Source organism: Cherax quadricarinatus, chromosome 13, assembly GCF_038502225.1.
Source record: "Cherax quadricarinatus isolate ZL_2023a chromosome 13, ASM3850222v1, whole genome shotgun sequence".
NCBI classification, from domain to species: Eukaryota; Metazoa; Arthropoda; class Malacostraca; order Decapoda; family Parastacidae; genus Cherax; species Cherax quadricarinatus.
Window position 1 is genome coordinate 21,915,275 of NC_091304.1, and position 25,489 is coordinate 21,940,763.

Sequence of the window (25,489 nt, forward strand, 5' to 3'; positions counted from 1 at the left end):
ATATATATATATATATATATATATATATATATATATAACATGCAAGATTTCGGGTACGTCTTGCTACTTCTACTTACACATAGGTCATACTACACATTCATGTACATGCATATATATACATGTATACACACTCCTCTGTGTTTTTTTCTATTTTCTTCTATTTTCTTGTTCTTGTTTATTTCCTCCTATCTCCACGGGTAAGTGGAACAGAATTCTTCCTCTGTAAACCAAGCGTGTCGTAAGAGGCCACTAAAATGCTGGGAGCAAGGGGCTAGTAACCCCTTCTCCTGTATATATTACTAAATTTAAAAGAAGAAACTTTCGTTTATCCTTTTGGGTCACCTCGCCTCGGTGGGATACTGCCAGTTTGTTGAAAGAAGAATATACAAACAACTTCAAACTGGTTTGCCATGAAAATGGGGACGGCACATACCCTGAAATGAATTTTAACCCTTCTGTTTACTGGTGAGGTAGGTCTGTTTACTGGTGAGGTAGGTCTGTTTACTGGTGAGGGAGGTCTGTTTACTGGTGAGGTAGGTCTGTTTACTGGTGAGGTAAGTCTGTTTACTGGTGAGGTAGGTCTGTTTACTGGTGAAGTAGGTCTGTTTACTGGTGAGGTAGGTCTGTTTACTGGTGAGGTAGGTCTGTTTACTGGTGAGGTAGGTCTGTTTACTGGTGAAGTAGGTCTGTTTACTGGTGAGGTAGGTCTGTTTACTGGTGAGGTAGGTCTGTTTACTGGTGAGGTAGGTCTGTTTACTGGTGAGGTAGGTCTGTTTACTGGTGAGGTAGGTCTGTTTACTGGTGAGGTAAGTCTGTTTACTGGTGAGGTAGGTCTGTTTACTGGTGAGGTAGGTCTGTTTACTGGTGAGGTAGGTCTGTTAACTGGTGAGGTAGGTCTGTTTACTGGTGAGGTAGGTCTGTTTACTGGTGAGGTAGGTCTGTTTACTGATGAGGTAGGTCTGTTTACTGGTGAGGTAGGTCTGTTTACTGGTGAGGTAGGTCTGTTTACTGGTGAGGTAGGTCTGTTTACTGGTGAGGTAGGTCTGTTTACTGGTGAGGTAGGTCTGTTTACTGGTGAAGTAGGTCTGTTTACTGGTGAGATAGGTCTGTTTACTGGTGAGGTAGGTCTGTTTACTGGTGAGGTAGGTCTGTTTACTGGTGAGGTAGGTCTGTTTACTGGTGAGGTAGGTCTGTTTACTGGTGAGGTAGGTCTGTTTACTGGTGAGGTAGGTCTGTTTACTGGTGAGGTAGGTCTGTTTACTGGTGAGGTAGGTCTGTTTACTGGTGAGGTAGGTCTGTTTACTGGTGAGGTAGGTCTGTTTACTGGTGAGGTAGGTCTGTTTACTGGTGAAGTAGGTCTGTTTACTGGTGAGATAGGTCTGTTTACTGGTGAGGTAGGTCTGTTTACTGGTGAGGTAGGTCTGTTTACTGGTGTGGTAGGTCTGTTTACTGGTGAGGTAGGTCTGTTTACTGGTGAGGTAGGTCTGTTTACTGGTGAGGTAGGTCTGTTTACTGGTGAGGTAGGTCTGTTTACTGGTGAGGTAGGTCTGTTTACTGGTGAGGTAGGTCTGTTTACTGGTGAAGTAGGTTTGTTTACTGGTGAAGTAGGTTTGTTTACTGGTGAAGTAGGTTTGTTTACTGGTGAAGTAGGTTTGTTTACTGGTGAGATAGGTCTGTTTACTGGTGAAGTAGGTTTGTTTACTGGTGAAGTAGGTCTGTTTACTGGTGAAGTAGGTGTGTTTACTGGTGAAGTAGGTTTGTTTACTGGTGAAGTAGGTTTGTTTACTGGTGAGATAGGTTTGTTTACTGGTGAAGTAGGTCTGTTTACTGGTGAGGTAGGTATGTTTACTGGTGAGATAGGTCTGTTTACTGGTGAGGTAGGTCTGTTTACTGGTGAAGTAGGTCTGTTTACTGGTGAAATAGGTCTGTTTACTGGTAACGTAGGTCTGTTTATTGGTGAGGTAGGTCTGTTTACTGGTGAAGTAGGTCTGTTTACTGGTGAAGTAGGTCTGTTTACTGGTGAAGTAGGTCTGTTTACTGGTGAGGTAGGTTTGTTTACTGGTGAGATAGGTCTGTTTACTGGTGAGGTAGGTCTGTTTACTGGTGAAGTAGGTCTGTTTACTGGTGAAGTAGGTCTGTTTACTGGTGAAGTAGGTCTGTTTACTGGTGAGGTAGGTCTGTTTACTGGTGAAGTAGGTCTGTTTACTGGTGAAGTAGGTCTGTTTACTGGTGAAGTAGGTCTGTTTACTGGTGAAGTAGGTCTGTTTACTGGTGAGGTAGGTCTGTTTACTGGTGAGGTAGGTCTGTTTACTGGAGAAGTAGGTCTGTTTACTGGTAAAGTAGGTCTGTTTACTGGTGAAGTAGGTCTGTTTACTGGTGAAGTAGGTCTGTTTACTGGTGAGGTAGATCTGTTTATTGGTGAGATAGGTCTGTTTACTGGTGAGGTAGGTCTGTTTACTGGTGAGATAGGTCTGTTTACTGGTGAAGTAGGTTTGTTTACTGGTGATGTAGGTTTGTTTACTGGGTACACGATTCATGCGTCGTCGTGCGACGTAGCTTACACCTGACTAATGCTTCTAAGTGCGTTATCCGCATGCTGGCCACAACAGCAGCAGAGACTGCTGACTGACTCGTGCTGGGATCAGCGCCCTAGGTATATCCAAGAGGTGCGTCAGTGTAATGCTAACCATCATTAGAAATTTAAAGACGACGATGTTTCGGTCCATTCCGTTCCATTATCAAGCTGCGTAATGAAAATGGTATTGAGAGCCGAAACTTCGTCTTCTTTTCGTTTCTAATGTTTGAGTTAGTTGTGAAACGTAATAACCGAGATAAAAATAAGAATCATATTATTGATGATATAAATGTTGAATAAGAAACATGTTGCAACACGTGGAGAAACGTTCAGACAAGAAAGATGTTTCAGTGTTGCACATGTGGTATATTCATCATTAAACAAAAAGAAGAGGCTATCTTGCAGAGATAACGAGAAAGTGGATATCCCGAGTGAGAGGAAGAACAGCGAATTGATCCGCGAAACCATTCCAGGCCAGCCAAAGCGATCTCCTTCGCTGATAACACCTCGGAAAGCGATAAAACCCATCTCACCCGATATCAAACGCGTTATCCAGACCACCGCCGACATCCAAGCAGTTCGTGGTCTAATTCATTTCGTAAGTCGTTTTATCCCCCCCCTCCAAATAAAGAACATTCCAGGAGCTATTTCCCGGCGCTGATCAATGAGATTTTACCAAACATTTGACCAAAAATAAAAGAACAGTGATACTTTTTTTTCCATTCAGCAGTGAAGTATATTTAAGTATGATGGTATTTATGACCCCGAGAGCCATAGTTACACAATATGGAAACACATTTATAAAATAAATAACTGAAATTCCTACAAAATACACGTGCGTCTACTTACATGCATTGAAAATAATAAGAAAATCAGCTTTCAGCAATAAATGGTATGTAATCTATGATGAACATAGTTATGTTACGCCATATCAGAGCGACATGTTGGTGTTAAATCCGGATAGAATGTTCTAGTGGAAGCAGCAGATCTAAATCCTTGAAAATCCCATCATTCAGAAATAGAGAGGATTAGCGTCTGATAATGTTGATTATGACGGAGATTATTGACGTTTGTCTTGTGTACTGCCAGGAACACCCAGTGTACAGGGAAGGTTGAGTCCTTCATGTTTACTGGTGAAGTAGGTCTGTTTACTGGTGAAGTAGGTCTGTTTACTGGTGAAGTAGGTCTGTTTACTGGTGAAGTAGGTCTGTTTACTGGTGAAGTAGGTCTGTTTACTGGTGAAGTAAGTCTGTTTACTGGTTAAGTAGGTTTGTTTACTGGTGAAGTAGGTCTGTTTACTGGTGAAGTAGGTCTGTTTACTGGTGAAGTAGGTCTGTTTACTGGTGAAGTAGGTCTGTTTACTGGTTAAGTAGGTTTGTTTACTGGTGAAGTATGTCTGTTTACTGGTGAAGTAGGTCTGTTCACTGGTGAGGTAGGTCTGTTTACTGGTGAAGTAGGTTTGTTTTCTGGTGAGGTAGGTCTGTTTACTGGTGAAGTAAGTCTGTTTACTGGTGAAGTAGGTTTGTTTACTGGTGAAGTAGGTCTGTTTACTGGTGAAGTAGGTCTGTTCACTGGTGAGGTAGGTCTGTTTACTGGTGAAGTAGGTCTGTTTACTGGTGAAGTAGGTATGTTCACTGGTGAGGTAGGTCTGTTTACTGGTGAGGGTGTGTAGACAGCCTGTACTGTCTGCACAGACAGCCTATGCTGTCTGCCAGCTTAGTTCATATTTCGCGGCACTCAGGTGCTGCCCTCTAGGCCTGCCCAGGTCAGTGGGACGCTGGTCCCACTCGGACTCACTTACTCAGCGGCCTAGAAGCAGTCAATTAGTCTACTCTCTCTCTCCCTCGTGAGCATGGCCCTCCTGGGCCATGGGCACAACACACAAGCCTGTGTACCCACCACGACATTGCAAATAAAGTAAAGAAGCCTCCGAAGACGTATCATTCACTCACCCACTTCCAGCATCACCAAACAAACTCGTTATAAATGGTGGGAAGCGGTGGTCGCAGCAGTTGTGTTTGCCCAGAGAGAGGAAGGAAATGGAATGAAGTTGTGTTCACTTCATCACCCTACACTAGAAACTTCCGTCTCTCAACGAGTTATCCTGATGTTGTGTCTGCACGTTTCAGCATCCAGACACAGGTACAAGCAGGATCTAGCCGAAATTTGCCGAATTTTTTCGAGAATTGTAAGTGGCGTCCCAGTGACCCCACGCTACAGCGTCCCACGCTGTTTCTCAAGTCACGTGTTCAGCGTCTCTTGTATGTTCTCCTATTGTTGTTCAGCTCAGCACAGCTATTTCAACAAGCCAGAGGTGAGTTTTGTGGTGAGGGAAGTCTGTTTACTGGTGAGGTAGGTCTGTTTACTGGTGAGGTAGGTCTGTTTACTGGTGAGGTAGGTCTGTTTACTGGTGAGGTAAGTCTGTTTACTGGTGACGTAGGTCCGTTTACTGGTGAGGTAGGTCTGTTTACTGGTGAGGTAGGTCTGTTTACTGGTGAGGTAGGTCTGTTTACTGGTGAGGTAGGTCTGTTTACTGGTGAGGTAGGTCTGTTTACTGGTGAAGTAGGTCTGTTCACTGGTGAGGTAGGTCTGTTTATTGTGAGGTAGGTCTGTTTATTGGTGAGGTAAGTCTGTTTACTGGTGAAGTAGGTCTGTTTACTGGTGAAGTAGGTCTGTTTACTGGTGAAGTAGTCTTATTTAAAAGTGAGATAGATCGGTTTACCAGTACAGTATGTGAGTCACTTTTGTAAATTAGTTACTTGTAAGTAAATCACTTGTAAATCAGGCAGCTGTGAGTTTCTCGTGGAATTGACCACTTTAGATGAGAAATGCGAGTAATAAAGCTAGAAAATAAAAGTTAAGAAGGTGAGGAAGGTGAATGAGAACAACTTCTCAAAAGCATTTATGCAAGTTAAATGTTGTTAGAATAAATATAAGGAATTGTGTTAAGTTTCGCGGAGGAAGATTTTATATATATATATATATATATATATATATATATATATATATATATATATATATATATATATATATATATATATATATATATATATATATATATATATATATATATATTAACATCCTGGCTGTGTCCCATCGAGGCAATGTGAACCGAAAACGAAACACTTTCACCATCATTCTCACTATCTTGTCAGAGGCGCGCAGATACAACAGTTTAGATGTTCCTCTAAGTTTAAACAGCAAGTATCCCAAACCCCGTCCTTGAGAGTGCAGGCACTGTACTCCCTTGCCTACCTTCAGGACTCAAGTCCGACTAACCTGTTATCCTGAATCCCTGTACAACATAATAAATTAAATCGGCGAGTTAGGCCTAAGAAAGCAAGGGTGTTTTCTGCCGAATAACCAGAGGGATTTTTTTTCATGCCATGAGTATTAAATGAATATTAAATAAATATTAAACAAATTTGAACTGCTCTATGATATATTTAGGAGAAAATGGCCCAAAATATTACCTATGGTAGGTTAAGTTAGGTTAGGTGAGGTTAGGTTAAATTAGGTTTGGTGAGGTTAGGTTAGGTTAGGTGAGGTTAGGTTAGGTTAGGTTAGGTAGCTTAGGTGAGGTTAGGTTAGGTGAGGTTAGGTTAGGGTAGGTGAGGTTAGGTTAGGGTAGGTGAAGTTAGGTTAGGTTAGGTTAGGTTAGGTTAGGTGAGGTTAGGTTAGGGTAGGTGAGGTTAGGTTAGGTTAGGTTAGGTTAGGTTAGGTTAGGTTATGTTAGGTGAGGTTAGGCTAGGTGAGGTTAGGTTAGGGTAGGTGAAGTTAGGTTAGGTTAGGTGAGGTTAGGTTAGGGTAGGTGAGGTTAGGTTAGGTTAGGTTAGGTTAGGTTAAGTGAGGTTAAGTTAGGTTAGGTGAATTTAGGTTAGGTTAGGTTAGGTTAAGTTAGGTTAGGTTAGGTTAGGTTAGGTTAGGTTAGGTTAGGTTAGGTTAGGTGAGGTTAGGCTAGGTGAGGTTAGGTTAGGGTAGGTGAAGTTAGGTTAGGTTAGGTGAGGTTAGGTTAGGGTAGGTGAGGTTAGGTTAGGTTAGGTTAGGTTAGGTTAAGTGAGGTTAAGTTAGGTTAGGTTAGGTGAATTTAGGTTAGGTTAGGTTAGGTTAAGTTAGGTTAGGTTAGGTTAGGTTAGGTTAGTTTAGGTTAGGTTAGGTTAGGTTAGGTGAGGTTAGGTTAGGATAAATTAGGCTAGGTTAGGTTAGGTTAGGTTAAGTTAGGTTAGGTTAGGTTAGGTTAGGTTAGGTTAGGTTAGGTTAGGTTAGGTTAGGTTAGGTTAGGTTAGGTGAGGTTAGGTTAGGATAAATTAGGCTAGGTTAGGTTAGGTTAGGTTAAGTTAGGTTAGGTTAGGTTAGGTTAGGTTAGGTTAGGTTAGGTTAGGTGAGGTTAGGTTAGGATAAATTAGGCTAGGTTAGGTTAGGTTAGGTTAGGTTAGGTTAGGTTAGGTTAGGTTAGGTTTGGTTAGGTTAGGTGAGGTTAGGTTAGGATAAATTAGGCTAGGTTAGGTTAGGCTAGGTTAAGTTAGGTTAGGTTAAGTCAGGTTAGGCTAGGTTAGGTTAGGTTAGGTTAGGTTAGGTTAGGTTAGGTTAGGTTAGGTTAGGTTAGGCTAGGTTAGGTTAGGTTAGGTTAGGTGAGATTTCTAAGTTACGTTTGGTCACAAACTATAATACTTTACATCACTATCAATAAAAAAATATTATCTATCAATTAAAAAAGCAAATTTTCTGGAAGAGTTCGATTTTTAATGGAGTTGACCCATTCTGGTCAACTCATGAAGTACACCCATGTACACAAAACGTACAAGTAAACACATGACGTACGTACACAAGGTGAAAGCAAAAGTCGACTGGGCTAGTTAACAAAAGAAATTCATTGATATATGTTGGTGTGCCATAATGAGTGGTCGTCATTAGTGCGGCTGTGAGCCAGGCTAAACTCGATCACTTCTGCAGAATTAATAAATGTGTTGACGTCTTCAAGGTTTTCAGGAGCCAGCAGAAATTCTTTAATATTAAACGTCAATGCATCAGCTGGAGTCGCGTTGCTGGGACACTGAAGCTGCGTTACTGTGACGCTGAAGCTGCGTTACTGTGACGCTGAAGCTGCGTTACTGTGACGCTGAAGCTGCGTTACTCTGACTCGAAAGCTGCGTTACTTTGACTATGGAACTGCGCTAATGTGACGCGGAAGCTACGTTACCGTGACGCTACGGTTCAATGTCCAAAACAATACAGTATGTATTAATGTATGTAGTGTATTTCCACATAAGCAGAGTGACTATTAAAGTTTTATTGTATGTTTTGAGTCATCTCCAGGAGACATATGGGATCTCCCAGTATTAATTTCCTTGCATGGACAAATTAAGGTTTCCGTCAGGGTATTATATAGGCTTCTTATAATTACACTGATGTATTATGATACTGTAAATCATACTTCAAAAGCTATTTACCAGGTTTCTCTATTACTTTTTATGTTCTTAAAATTTCCCCACAGTAGCTCATATATATATATATATATATATATATATATATATATATATATATATATATATATATATATATATATATATATATATATATATATATATATATATATATATATATATATATATATATATATATATATATATATATATATATATATATATATATATATATATATATATATATATATATATAGATGGATAAAAAGGCTTCAAGGAAAAATATTTGGATTTCTTCCTGAAGCCGTTTGAATATTCCACTTCCCCTACCACCCCATCTTTTGATATATATATATATATATATATATATATATATATATATATATATATATATATATATATATATATATATATATATATATATATATATATATATATATATATATATATATATATATATATATATATGCAAGGAATTCTCAAGAGCAGGCGAAATATACACAAACACTGATCTCTGGCTGAGATCAGACTTTATATATATATATATATATATATATATATATATATATATATATATATATATATATATATATATATATATATATATATATATATATATATATATATATATATATATATATATATATCGTGTCAAATAGGTAAAATTGGTCAGTTAGTAAAAACTCATTTAAAATTAAATCATTACTGAAATTTTGTCTAATACATTTTAAGATATATTTTTTTCATTTATGTAAATATAAAAATTAATAATTTTGTACCAAAAGAACTTCAGTTACATAACCTTATTATAACAAGCGCAATTTAATTTAGCCTAATCCAACTAAATATATTTTAGATACGTTAATAATAATTTAATAATAAATAAACACAATGAAATATTTTTGTTTCGTTAGGTTAAGAATAATTTTTGCGAAATTATTGCATACATAAATTTTCGCTTGCCTTTATTCGGCAAGAAAATTGTTGCTATTTAGGCCCAAATCGCAAGTTTTACCTATTCGGCACGAATAGGAAAAAAAATTTGAAGTGAGGTAAACAAGTTAAGAAAACCTAGGGAACAAATGGATTTGTCAGTTAAAAATATAGTAGAGGAGTTAGTAGATGGGGAGCTGGAGGTATTGGATAGATGGCGGGAATATTTTGAGTAACTTTTAAATGTCGATGAAGAAAGGAAGGCGGTAATTTCATGCATTGGCCAGGGAGGTATGACAATTTTTAGGAGTGAAGAAGAGCAGGATGTGAGTGTGGGGGAGGTGCGTGAGGCATTATGTAGAATGAAAGAGGGTAAAGCAGCTGGAACTGATGGGATCAAGAAAGAAATGTTAAAAGCAGGGGGGGTTATGGTGTTGGAGTGGTTGGTATTTTTGTTTAATAAATGTATGAAAGAGTGGAAGGTACCTAGAGATTGACAGAGAGCATGTATAGTTCCTTTATATAAAGGGAAGGGGGACAAAAGAGATTGTAAAAATTATAAGGGAATAAATTTACTGAGTATACCAGGTAAAGTGTACGGTAGAGTTATTACTGAAAGAATTAGAGGTAAGACAGAGAGCAGGATTGCAGATGAGCAAGGAGACTTTAGAGTTGGTAGGGGATATGTAAATCAAGTGTTTACATTGTAGTATATATGTGAACAGTATTCAGATAAAGGTAGGGAAGTTTTCATTGCGTTTATGGGTTTAGAAAAGGCATACGATAGAGTGGATAGGGGAGCAATGTGGCAAATTTTACAAGTTTATAGAATAGGTAGTAAGTACTAAATGCTGTAAAGAGTTTTTATAAGGATAGTGAGGCTCAGGTTAGGGTGTGTAGAAGAGAGGGAGACTACTTCCTGGTAAAAGTAGGTCTTAGACAGGGATGTGTAATGTCACCATGGTTGTTTAATATATTTATAGATGAGGTTGTAAAAGAAGTAAATGCTAGGGTGTTCGGGAGAGGGGTGGGATTAAATTATGGGAAATCAAATACAAAATGGGAGTTTACACAGTTACCTTTTGCTGATGATACTGTGCTTTTGGAAGATTCTGAAGAAAAGTTGCAAAGGTTAGTGGACGAGTTTGGGAGTCTGTGTGAAGATAGAAAGTTGAAAGTGAACATAGGTAAGAGTAAGGTGATGAGGGTATCAAACGATTTAGATAAAGAAAAATTGGATATCACATTGGAGAGAAGGAGTATGGAAGAAGTGGATGGGTTTATGAAGGATGAGGCTAACAATAGAATTGATGAAGAAAAAAAAGGTGAATGGTGCATTGAGGTATATGTCTTCTTCTTCTTCTTCTTCTGATGACCAGAGCTTTGGTAAGATGGGTAAGGATGGAAATATTGGAAAAGGGTGGGAGGGGGGGAGAGGTGGCCCAACCACTTTGGTGTAATTTAAAAAGTGTATGTGAATTGATAAGATATTCTTTAAGGGGTATAATACTAACCCATCAGAGTCACATAGATATAATAGGTATATAAGTACATGACTCTGAATTGGTAGTAGTTATACAAGTTTTTTTTTTTTTTGTTTTTTTTCGCGATTGCACAACGGATATTTATACGACAAGAAAGGCAATAATTTTCTGGCCAGTTTATAAGTTCGTGACAATAGCTTCTTAATGGTGGTGTCCAACGATAATCAATAGCATAATTTTACATTAGAAAGTTATTTAAGATGTCTCCCTAAATGGGGGCGATGATTTACTCAGTATACATAGAAGGGTTCTGGTGGTATCCAATCTTCTTCATCAGGTAAGTTGCTCAAAATCATGGGTCGAGGGTAATCATCTTTATGAATAAAACGACGGACCCTCTGTGGGAGAGTCATTCTTTGAGTCCTGTGAGGTGGAGTATTGATGGTGTAATCGGTGGTATTTATCACTTGTATAGGATGTTCTCTATCTGGCATGTATAGTTCTTGCATTGTATAAAGTTGTTTCTTTTTTAGGGTGTCAAGGCGTACATTTATGGCAGTAATATCTTGTTGTGTGTGTAAATCTGCCATTTTAACTCTGTCTCTCCTCCTGGTATCGGTAATAAAGCGAAGAGCTCCATTCTGGACCCTTTGTAACCGTAGCATGTTGGTCTTTGTTGTTAATGACATTGGGACACAAGGGTATTCGAGTATAGGTCTTATTATCATTTTGTACAGATGTTTTTTGACATGTGGAGGGGCTTGATTGAATCGAAAGAGTCTGCTAAGACCGGCTTTGGCTGTGTTGATCTTTTTAGTTACATGAGATGTTGAGTGGAGCAGCCTGTCTATTTCATATCCCAAGATCTTGTTAGGGTTTCTAATAGCTACAGGTGTACCTCTGATGGAGATACCCCCTTTATCTTCGATGGTTGATGCAAAACATCCTATCGTGCTAACAAGGACCTTGTCAGGATTAGTCGTAATTCTCCATTTCTTCTCCCAATTAGATGTACGACGAAGTTCAATATTCATTTTTTCTATGACTCTCTCATACTTGTATTTTCCTGTTACTGGAGTTGATGAGACGACATGAATAACATCATCTGCAAACTGTGTCACAATTGTGTCATTAAACTCTGGTTGAGGAAGGTCATTCACATAAATGTTAAACAGAAGTGGACTGAGACAAGAACGAGGTATATGTGGAGACAAAAAAAAAAAGAAAATGTTATCCATGGAGGCAAAGCGGGGAATGTACGAAAGTACAGTGGTAACAACACTCTTATATTGGTGTGAAGCTTGGGTTGCAAATGTTGCAGCGAGGAGACGGTTGGAGGCAGTGGAGATATAAGGGCAATGTGTGTCGTAAATATGCAGAGAATTCGTAGTGTGAAAATTAGTAGGAAGTGTGGAGTTACTAAAAGTATTAGTCAGAGGGCTGAAGAGGGGTTGTTGAGGTGGTTTAGTCATTTAGAGAGAATGGAACAAAGTAGAATGACTTGGAGAACGTATAGATCTGTTAGGGAAGGAAGGTTGGAGGGAGGGGGTAAAGGAGGTTTTGTGGGCGAGAAGCTTGAATTTCCAGCAAGTGTGCGTGAGCGTGTTCGATAGGAGTGAATGGAGACGAATGGTTTTTGGGATCTGACGAGCTGTTGGAGTGTGAGCAGGATAATATTTAGTGAAGGTATTCAGGGAAACCGGTTATTTTTATGTAGCCGGACTTGAGTACTGGAAATGAGAAGTACAATGCCTGCACTCTAAAGGAGGGGTTTGGGATATTGGCAGTTTGGAGGGACGTCTAAACTATCGTATCTGGGCGCCTCTGCAAAGACAGTGATTATGTATGAGTGATAGTGAAAGTGTTGACTGATAATGAAAGTTTTTTCTTTCTTTTTGGGTTTTTATTTCTTTGGGTCACACTGCTTTGGTGGAAAACGGCCGAAGTGTTTTATATATATATATATATATATATATATATATATATATATATATATATATATATATATATATATATATATATATATATATATATATATATATATATATATATATATATATATATATATATATATATATATTATTAGTTGTCAGATATTATTATTATTTTATTACCATGAAAAAGAAGACTGCCTATAGGAGTAAAATATAGCACACACACACACATACATACATATATATATATATACACACACACACACACCGGGGCCAGGAGCTGAGTCTCGACCCCTGCAACCACAATTAGGTGAGTACACACACACACTCAGACACACACACTCAGACACACACACACACATACACACACACACACACACACACACACACACATACACACACAAACACACACACACACACACACACACACACAAACACACACACACACACACACACACACACACACACACACACAAACACACACACACACACACACACACACACACACACACATGGAGCGGGGAGAGAGAGAGGACCCAGTAGCAACCGGTGAAGAGGCGGGGCCAGGAGCTAGGACTCGACCCCTGCAACCACAAATAGGTGAGTACACACATACACACACACACACACACACACACACCAGGCCTAGTGTCTAATCGACATGTGCCTAGGACAGAATGGTAACTAACACACACACACACACACACACACACACACACACACACACATACACACACACACACACACACACACACACACACACACACACACACACACACACACACACACACACAAACACACACACACACACACACACACACACACACACACACACACACACACACACAAACACACAGTAAGAATAGAATAACTCACATCAACGTTGACGCCAGGAACCAGGAAAGTGCTCTTAGTAACGTTGTTAGCTGGGATGAACTGATAGAAGAGTTTCTCTCCCTTGTACCACTTAAGACTGTAGAGTGTAGCATTGTCCAGCTTATATCTGCACCATAGTTCAGCCCTCGACCCTCGCACCTTATATTGTGGTACATGTACCTCCTGCATCTCCAGCGAGGTACCGCAGCCTGGGGAATAAGATGGTGTTATTACTGTGGTACACGTACCCATTGCATCTCCAGCGAGGTACCGCACCCTGGGGAATAAGATGGTATTATTACTGTGGTACATGTACCTCCTGCATCTCCAGTGAGGTACCGCAGCCTGGGGAATAAGATGGTGTTATTACTGTGGTACATGTACCCATTGCATCTCCAGAGAGGTACCGCACCCTGGGGAATAAGATGGTATTATTACTGTGGTACATGTACCTCCTGCATCTACGGCTAGGTACCGCAGCCTGGGGAGTAAGATGGTATTATTACCAGAGGGGAGCAAGATGGTATTATATTGTGGTACATGTATCACTTGCATTTCCTGAAAGGTACCGCATCCTGGGGAGTAAGATGGTGTTATTACCCTATGGAGGAAGATGTTATTACTCGGGGATGAAGATGTTATTACCCAGGGGAGAAATATAGTCTTAGACACTTGAGAGGAATACAGTCTTGCTGCGGAAGATAGTCTCATACACTGGGGAAGATAGTCTCACACACTGGGGAAGATAGTCTCACACACTGGGAAAGATAGTCTCACACACTGGGGGAAGATAGTTTCACATACTGGGGAAGATAATTTCATACACTGGGGAAGATAGTCTCACACTCTGGAAGAAGATAGTCTCACTCACTGGGGGAATATAGTCCCACACACTGGGGGAAGATAGTTTCACACACTGGGGGAAGATAGTCTCACACACTGGGGCTTTAGAGTCTCACACACTGGGGGAAGATAGTCTCACACAATGGGGAAGATAGTCTCACACACTGGGGAAGATAGTCTCACACACTGGGAAAGATAGTCTCACACACTGGAGAAGATAGTCTCACACACTGGGGAAGATAGTCTCACACACTAGGGGAAGATAGTCTCACACACTGGGGGAATATAGTCTTACACACTAAAAGAAGATAGTCTCACACACTGGGGGAATATAGCCTCACACACTGGGGGAATATAGCCTCACACACTGGGGGAATATAGTCTCACACACTTGGGAAGATAGTCTCACACACTGGGGAAATATAGTCTCACACACTAGGGGAAGATAGTCTCACACACTAGGGGAAGATAGTCTCACACACTGGGGGAATATAGTCTCACACACAGGCAAAGATAGTCTCACACACTTGGGAAGATAGTCTCACACACTGGGGGAAGATAGTCTCACACACTGGGGGAAGATAGTCTCACACACTGAGGGAAGATAGTCTCACACACTGGGGGAAGATAGTCTCACACACTGGGGAAGATAGTCTCACACACTGGGGGAAGATAGTCTCACACACTGGGGAAGATAGTCTCACACACTAGGGGAAGATAGTCTCACACACTGGGGAAGATAGTCTCACACACTTGGGGAAGATAGTCTCACACTGGGGGAAGAGAGTCTCATATACTGGGGAAGATAGTCAAACACACTGGAGGAATATAGTCTCACACACTGGGGAAGATAGTCTCACACACTGGAGGAAGATAGTCTCACACTAGGGAAGATAGTCTCACACACTTGGGAAGATAGTGTCACACACTGGGGAAATATAGTCTCACACACTGGGGAAGATAGTCTCACACACTAGGGGAAGATAGTCTCACACTGGGGGAATATAGTCTCACACACAGGGAAAGATAGTCTCACACACTGGAGGAAGATAGTCTCACACTAGGGAAGATAGTCTCGCAGACTGGGGGAAGATAGTCCTACACACTGGGGAAGATAGTCTCACACATTGGGGGAAGATAGTCTCACACACTGGGGGAAGATAGTCTCATATACTGGGGAAGATAGTCAAACGCACTGGAGGAATATAGTCTCACACACTGGGGAAGATAGTCTCACACACTGGGGGAATATAGTCTCACACACTTGGGAAGATAGTCTCACACACTGGGGGAAGATAGTCTCACACACTGGGGGAAGATAGTCTCACACACTGGGGGAAGATAGTCTCATATACTGGGGAAGATAGTCAAACGCACTGGAGGAATATAGTCTCACACACTGGGGAAGATAGTCTCACACACTGGAGGAAGATAGTCTCACACACTAGGGAAGATAGTCTTGCAGACTGGGGGAAGATAGTCTTACACACTGGGGATGATAGTCTCACACACTGGGGGAAGATACTCTCACACACTGGGGGAATATAGTCTCACACACTGGGGAAGATAGTCTCACACATTGGGGAAGATAGTCTCACACACTGGGGGATAGTCTCACACACTGGGGAAGATAGTCTCATACACTGGGTGAAAATACTCTCACACACTGGGGAATTTCACACACTGGGGGAAGATAGTCTCAAACATTGGGGAAGATAGTCTCACACACTGGGGAAGAAAGTCTCATACACTGAGGGAATATAGTCTCAAACACTTGAGGAATATAGCCTCACACACTGGGAGAATATAGTCCCACACACAGGGGAAGATAGTCTCACACACTGGGGGAATATAGTCTCACACACTGGGGAAGATAGTCTCACACACTGGGGGAATATAGTCTCACCCACTGGGGGAAGATAGTCTCACACACTGGGGGAAGATAGTCTCACTCACTGGGGAAGATAGTCTCACTCACTGGGGAAGATAGTCTCACACACTGGGGGAAGATAGTCTCACACACTGGGGGAAGACAGTCTCACACACTGGGGAAGATAGTCTCACACACTGGGGAAGATAGTCTCAAACACTGGGGAAGATAGTCTCACACACTGGGGAAGATAGCCTCACACACTGGAGGAATATAGTCTCACACACTGGGGAAGATAGTCTCACACACTGGGGAAGATAGTCTCACACACTGGGGGAAGATAGTCTCACACACTGGAGGAATATATTCTCACACACTAGGGGAATATAGCCTCACACACTGGGGGAATATAGTCCCACACACAGGGGAAGATAGTCTCACACACTGGGGAAGATAGTCTCACACACTGGGGGAATACAGCCTCACACACTGGAAGAATATAGCCTCACACACTGGGGGAATATAGTCTCACACACTGGGGAAGATAGTCTCACACACTGGGGGTATATAGTCTCACACACTGAGGAAGATAGTCTCACACACTTGGGAAGATAGTCTCACACACTGGGGAATATAGTCTCACACACTGGGGGAATATAGTCTCATACACTGGGGAATATAGTCTCACACACTGGGGGAATATAGTCTCACACACTGGGGGAAGATAGTCTCACACACTGGGGGAATATAGCCTCACACACTGGAAGAATATAGCCTCACACACTGGGGGAATATAGTCTCACACACTGGGGAAGATAGTCTCACACACTGGGGGTATATAGTCTCACACACTGGGGAAGATAGTCTCACACACTTGGGAAGATAGTCTCACACACTGGGGAATATAGTCTCACACACTGGGGGAATATAGTGTCATACACTGGGGAATATAGTCTCACACACTGGGGGAATATAGTCTCACACACTGGGGGAAGATAGTCTCACACACTGGGGAAGATAGTCTCACACACTGGGGGAATATAGCCTCACACACTGAGGGAATATAGTCTCACACACTGAGGGAATATAGTCTCACACACTGGGTAAGATAGTCTCACACACTGGGGGAATATAGTCTCACACACTGGGGAAGATAGTCTCACACACTTGAGAAGATAGTCTCACACACTGGGGAATATAGTGTCACACACTGGGGGAATATAGTCTCATACACTGGGGAATATAGTCTCACACACTGGGGGAATATAGTCTCACACACTGAGGGAAGATAGTCTCACACACTGGGGAAGATAGTCTCACACACTGGGGGAATATAGCCTCACACACTGAGGGAATATAGTCTCACACACTGAGGGAATATAGTCTCACACACTGGGGAAGATAGTCTCACACACTGGGGGAATATAGTCTCACACACTGGGGAAGATAGTCTCACACACTTGGGAAGATAGTCACACCCACTGGGGGAAGATAGTCTCACACACTGGGGGAAGATAGTCTCACTCACTGGGGAAAGATAGTCTCACTCACTGGGGAAGATAGTCTCACACACTGGGGGAAGATAGTCTCACACACTGGGGGAAGACAGTCTCACACACTGGGGAAGATAGTCTCACACACTGGGGGAAGATAGTCTCACACACTGGGGAAGATAGTCTCACACACTGGGGAAGATAGTCTCACACACTGGGGGAAGATAGCTCACACACTAGGGGAAGATAGTCTCACACACTGGGGGAAGATAGTCTCACACACTGGGGAATATAGTCTCACACACTTGGGGAATATAGCCTCACACACTGGGTGAATATAGTCCCACACACAGGGGAAGATAGTCTCACACACTGGGGGAATATAGTCTCATACACTGAGGGAAGATAGTGTCACACACTTGGGAAGATAGTCTCACACACTGGGGAAGATAGTCTCACCCACTGGGGGAAGATAGTCTCACACACTGGGGAATATAGTCTCACACACTTGGGGAATATAGCCTCACACACTGGGTGAATATAGTCCCACATATAGGGGAAGATACTCTCACACACTGGGGGAATATAGTCTCATACACTGGGGGAATATAGTCTCACACACTGGGGGAATATAGTCTCACACACTGGGGGAAGATAGTCTCACACACTGGGGAAGATAGTCTCACACACTGGGGGAATATAGCCTCACACATTGGCGGAATATAGCCTCACACACTAGGGGAATATAGCCTCACACACTGGGGAAGATAGTCTCACACACTGGGGGAATATAGTCTCACACACTGTGGAAGATAGTCTCACGCACTTGGGAAGATAGTCTCACACACTTGGGAAGATAGTCTCACCCACTGGGGAATATAGTCTCACACACTGGGGAAGATAGTCTCACACACTGGGGAATATAGTCTCACACACTGGGGAAGATAGTCTCACACACTTGGGAAGATAGTCTCACACACTGGGGAAGATAGTCTCACCCACTGGGGGAAGATAGTCTCACACACTGGGGAATATAGTCTCACACACTGGGGAAGATAGTCTCACACACTTTGGGAAGATAGTCTCACACACTGGGGGAAGATAGTCTCATACACTGGAGGAAGATAGTCTTACACACTGGGGATGATAGTCTCACAGACTGGGGGAAGATAGTCTCACACACTGGGGGAATATAGTCTCACACACTGGGGAAGATAGTCACACACTGGGGAAGATAGTATCACACACTGGGGAATATAGTCTCACACACTGGGGGAATATAGTCTCATACACTGGGGGAATATAGTATCACACACTGGGGAAGATAGTCTCACACACTGGGGGAATATAATCTCATACACTGGGGAATATAGTCTCACACACCGGGGGAATATAGTCTCACACACTGGGGGAAGATAGTCTCACACACTGGGGAAGATAGTCTCACACACTGGGGAAGATAGTCTCATACACTGGGGAATATAGTCTCACACACTGGGGAAGATAGTCTCACACACTGGAGGAATATAGTCTCACACACTTGGTGAATATAGCCTCACACACTGGGTGAATATAGTCCCACACACAGGGGAAGATAGTCTCACACACTGGGGGAATATAGTCTCATACACTGGGGGAATATAGTCTCACACACTGGGGGAATATAGTCTCCCACACTGGGGGAAGATAGTCTCACACACTGGGGAAGATAGTCTCACACACTGGGGGAATATAGCCTCACACATTGGGGGAATATAGCCTCACACACTAGGGGAATATAGCCTCACACACTGGGGAAGATAGTCTCACACACTGGGGGAATATAGTCTCGCACACTGGGGAAGATAGTCTCACGCACTTGGGAAGATAGTCTCATACACTGGGGAAGATAGTCTCACATACTTGGGAAGATAGTCTCACACACTGGGGAAGATAGTCTCACCCACTGGAGGAAGATAGTCTCACACACTTGGGAAGATAGTCTCACACACTGAAAGATATAGTCTCACACACTGGGGAAGATAGTCTCACACATTGGGAAGATAGTCTCACACACTGGGGGAAGATAGTCTCATACACTGGGGAAGATAGTCAAACACACTGGGGAATATAGTGTCACACACTGGGGAAGATAGTCTCACACACTGGAGGAAGATAGTCTTACACACTGGGGATGATAGTCTCACACACTGGGGGAATATAGTCTCACACACTGGGGAAGATAGTCACACACTGGGGAAGATAGTATCACACACTGTGGAATATAGTCTCACACACTGGGGGAATATAGTCTCATACACTGTTGGAATATAGTCTCACACACTGGGTCAATATAATGTCACACACTGGGGGAAGATAGTCTCACACACTGGGGAAGATAGTCTCACACACTGGGGGAATATAGCCTCACACACTGAGGGAATATAGTCTCACACACTGAGGGAATATAGTCTCACACACTGGGGAAGATAGTCTCACACACAGGGGGAATATAGTCTCACACACTGGGGAAGATAATCTCACACACTTGGGAAGATAGTCTCACACACTGGTGGAATATTATCTCACACACTGGGGAAGATAGTCTCACACACTGGGGAAGATAGTCTCACCCACTGGGGGAAGATAGTCTCACACACTGGGGGAAGATAGTCTCACTCACTGGGGGAAGATAGTCTCACTCACTGGGGAAGATAGTCTCACACACTGGGGGAAGATAGTCTCACACACTGGGGGAAGATAGTCTCACACACTGGGGAAGATAGTCTCACACACTGGGGAAGATAGTCTCACACACTGGGGGAAGATAGCTCACACACTAAGGGAAGATAGTCTCACACACTGGGGAAGATAGTCTCATACACTGGGGAAGATAGTCTCACACACTGGGGAAGATAGTCTCACACTGGAGGAATATAGTCTCACACACTTGGTGAATATAGCCTCACACACTGGGTGAATATAGTCCCACACACAGGGGAAGATAGTCTCACACACTGGGGGAATATACTCTCATACACTGGGGGAATATGGTCTCACACACTGGGGGAATATAATCTCACACACTGGGGGAAGATAGTCTTACACACTGGGGAAGATAGTCTCACACACTGGGGGAATATAGCCTCACACATTGGGGGAATATAGCCTCTCACACTAAAGGAATATAGCCTCACACACTGGGGAAGATAGTCTCACACACTGGGGGAATATAGTCTCACACACTGGGGAAGATAGTCTCACACAGTTGGGAAGATAGTCTCACACACTGGGGAAGATAGTCTCACACCCTTGGGAAGATAGTCTCACACAGTTGGGAAGACAGTCTCACCCACTGGGGGAAGATATTCTCACACACTGGGGGAAGATAGTCTCACACACTGGGTGAAGATAGTCTCACACACTGGGGAAGATAGTCTCACACACTGGAAGAAGATAGTCTCACACACTGGGGAAATAGTCTCACACACTGGGGGAATATAGTCTCACACACTTGGGGAATATAGCCTCACACACTGGGGGATATAGTCTCACACACTGGGGAAGATATCTCACACACTGGGGAAGATAATCTCACACACTGGAGGAAGATAGTCTCACACACTAGGGAAGATAGTCTCACACACTGGGGGAAGATAGTCTCACACATTGGGGGAATATAGTCTCACACACTGGGGAAGATTGTCTCACACACTGGGAAAGATAGTCTCACACACTGGGGGAAGATAGTCTCACACACTGGGGAAGATACTCTCACACACTGGACAATTTCACACACTGGGAGAAGATAGTCTCAAACATTGGGGAAGATAGTCTCACACACTGGGGAAGATAGTCTCACAAACTGGGGAAGATAGTCTCACACACTGAGGAAGATAGTCTCACATACTGGGGGAATATAGTCTCACACACTTGGGGAATATAGTCTCACACACTGGGGGAATATAGTCTCACACACTGGGGCAATATAGCCTCACACACTGGGGAAATATAGCCTCACACACTGGGGGAATATAGTCTCACACAATGGGGAAGAGAGTCTCACACAATTGGGAAGATAGTCTCACACACTGGGGGAATATAGTCTCACACACTGGGGATGATAGTCTCACACACTTGGGAAGATAGTCTCACACACTGGGGCAACATAGCCTCACACACTGGGGAAATATAGCCTCACACACACTGGGGGAATGTAGTCTCACACACTGGGGAAATATAGTCTCACACACTGTTGAAGAGAGTCTCACACAATTGGGAAGATAGTCTCACACACTGGGGGAATATAGTCTCACACACTGGGGATGATAGTCTCACACACTTGGGAAGGTAGTCTCACCCATTGGGGGAAGATAGTCTCACACAGTGGGGAAAGATAGTCTCACACACTGGGTGAAGATAGTCTCACACACTGCGGAAAATAGTCTCACACACTGGGGGAGATAGTCTCACACACTGGGGGAATATGGTCTCACACACTGGAAAAGATAGTCTCACACACTGGGGAAGATAGTCTCATACACTTGGGGAAGATAGTCTCACACACTGGGGAAGATAGTCTCACACACTGGGGAAGATAGTCTCACACACTGGGGGAATATAGCCTCACACACTGGGGGAATATAGCCTCACACACTGAGGGAATATAGTGTCACACACTGGGGAAGATAGTCTCACACACTGGGGGAAGATAATCTCACACACTGGGGGAATATAGTCTCACACACTGGGGAAGATAGTCTCACACACTGGGGAAGATAGTCTCACACACTGGGGGAAGATAGTCTCACACACTGGGGAAGATAGTCTCATACACTGGGTGAAGATACTCTCACACACTGGACAATTTCACACACTGGGGCAAGATAGTCTCAAACATTGGGGAAGATAGTCTCACACACTGGGGAAGATAGTCTCACACACTGGGGAAGATAGTCTCACACAATGAGGAATATAGTCTTACACACTGGGGGAATATAGTCCCACACACAGGGGAAGATAGTCTCACACACTGGGGGAATATAGTCTCACACACTGGAAATGATAGTCTCACACACTGGGGGGGATATATTCTCACACACTGGGGAAAGATAGTCTCACACACTGAGGGAAGATAGTCTCACACACTGGGGAAGATAGTCTCACACACTGGGGCAATATAGCCTCACACACTGGGGAAATATAGCCTCACACACACTGGGGGAATGTAGTCTCACACACTGGTGAAGATAGTCTCAATCACTGGGGGAATATAGTCCCACACACTGGGGAAGAGAGTCTCACACACTTGGGAAGATAGTCTCACACACTGGGGGAATATAGTCTCACACACTGGGGATGATAGTCTCACACACTTGGGAAGTTAGTCTCACCCATTGGGGGAAGATAGTCTCACACACTGGGGAAGATAGTCTCACACACTGGGGGAAGATAGTCTCACACACTGGGGAAGATAGTCTCACACGCTGGGGGAATATGGTCTCACACACTGGAAAAGATAGTCTCACACACTGGAGGAAGATAGTCTCACACACTGGGGGAAGATAGTCTTACACACTGGGGGAATATAGTCTCACACACTGGGGAAGGTAGTCTCACACACTGGGGGAATATGGTCTCACACACTGGAAAAGATAGTCTCACACACTGGGGGAAGATAGTCTCACACACTGGGGGAATATAGTCTTACACACTGGGGAAGATAGTCTCACACACTGAGGAAGATAGTCTCACACACTGGGGGAAGATAGTCTCACACACTGGGGAAGATAGTCTCATACACTGGGTGAAGATACTCTCACACACTGGACAATTTCACACACTGCGGCAAGATAGGCTCAAACATTGGGGAAGATACTTTCACACACTGGGGAAGATAGTCTCACACACTGGGGAAGATAGTCTCACACAATGAGGAAGATAGTCTCACACACTGGGGAATATAGTTTCACACACTGGGGAATATAGTCGTACACACTGGGGGAATATAGTCCCACACACAGGGGAAGATAGTCTCACACACTGGGGGAATATAGTCTCACACACTGGAAATGATAGTCTCACACACTGGGGGGATATAGTCTCACACACTGGGGGAAGATAGTCTCACACACTGAGGGAAGATAGTCACACACACTGGGGAAGATAGTCTCACACACTGGGGGAAGATAGTCTCACACACTGGGGGAAGACAGTCTCACACACTGGGGAAGATAGTCTCACACACTGGGGGAAGATAGTCTCACACACTGGGGAAGATAGTCTCACACACTGAGGGAAGATAGTCACACCCACTGGGGGAAGATAGTCTCACACACTGGGGGAAGATAGTCTCACTCACTGGGGAAAGATAGTCTCACTCACTGGGGAAGATAGTCTCACACACTGGGGGAAGATAGTCTCACACACTGGGGGAAGACAGTCTCACACACTGGGGAAGATAGTCTCACACACTGGGGAAGATAGTCTCACACACTGGGGAAGATAGTCTCACACACTGGGAGAAGATAGCTCACACACTGGGGAAGATAGTCTCACACACTGGGGAAGATAGTCTCACACACTGGGGGAAGATAGTCTCACACACTGGGGAATATAGTCTCACACACTTGGGGAATATAGCCTCACACACTGGGTGAATATAGTCCCACACACAGGGGAAGATAGTCTCACACACTGGGGGAATATAGTCTCATACACTGAGGGAAGATAGTGTCACACACTTGGGAAGATAGTCTCACACACTGGGGAAGATAGTCTCACCCACTGGGGGAAGATAGTCTCACACACTGGGGAATATAGTCTCACACACTTGGGGAATATAGCCTCACACACTGGGTGAATATAGTCCCACACATAGGGGAAGATAGTCTCACACACTGGGGGAATATAGTCTCATACACTGGGGGAATATAGTCTCACACACTGGGGGAATATAGTCTCACACACTGGGGGAAGATAGTCTCACACACTGGGGAATATAGTCTCACACACTTGGGGAATATAGCCTCACACACTGGGTGAATATAGTCCCACACATAGGGGAAGATAGTCTCACACACTGGGGGAATATAGTCTCATACACTGGGGGAATATAGTCTCACACACTGGGGGAATATAGTCTCACACACTGGGGGAAGATAGTCTCACACACTGGGGAAGATAGTCTCACACACTGGGGGAATATAGTCTCACACACTGGGGAAGATAGTCTCACGCACTTGGGAAGATAGTCTCACACACTTGGGAAGATAGTCTCACCCACTGGGGAATATAGTCTCACACACTGGGGAAGATAGTCTCACACACTGAGGAATATAGTCTCACACACTGGGGAAGATAGTCTCACACACTTGGGAAGATAGTCTCACACACTGGGGAAGATAGTCTCACCCACTGGGGGAAGATAGTCTCACACACTGGGGAATATAGTCTCACACACTGGGGAAGATAGTCTCACACACTTTGGGAAGATAGTCTCACACACTGGGGGAAGATAGTCTCATACACTGGAGGAAGATAGTCTTACACACTGGGGATGATAGTCTCACAGACTGGGGGAAGATAGTCTCACACACTGGGGGAATATAGTCTCACACACTGGGGAAGATAGTCACACACTGGGGAAGATAGTATCACACACTGGGGAATATAGTCTCACACACTGGGGGAATATAGTCTCATACACTGGGGGAATATAGTATCACACACTGGGGAAGATAGTCTCACACACTGGGGGAATATAATCTCATACACTGGGGAATATAGTCTCACACACCGGGGGAATATAGTCTCACACACTGGGGGAAGATAGTCTCACACACTGGGGAAGATAGTCTCACACACTGGGGAAGATAGTCTCATACACTGGGGAATATAGTCTCACACACTGGGGAAGATAGTCTCACACACTGGAGGAATATAGTCTCACACACTTGGTGAATATAGCATCACACACTGGGTGAATATAGTCCCACACACAGGGGAAGATAGTCTCACACACTGGGGGAATATAGTCTCATACACTGGGGGAATATAGTCTCACACACTGGGGGAATA

General features: G+C 43.3%; 1 protein-coding gene across 1 annotated transcript in view; it reads right to left on the minus strand.

Moving 5' to 3' along the window:
* LOC138852652 (uncharacterized) overlaps nt 1-25,489 on the minus strand; it is a 178,194-nt gene that overhangs the window by 104,454 nt on the left and 48,251 nt on the right. Inside the window, exon 2 of the mRNA XM_070084739.1 lies at nt 13,226-13,434. Coding sequence (XP_069940840.1) covers nt 13,226-13,434 — 209 coding nt within the window. The remainder of the gene's footprint in view (nt 1-13,225; nt 13,435-25,489) is intronic.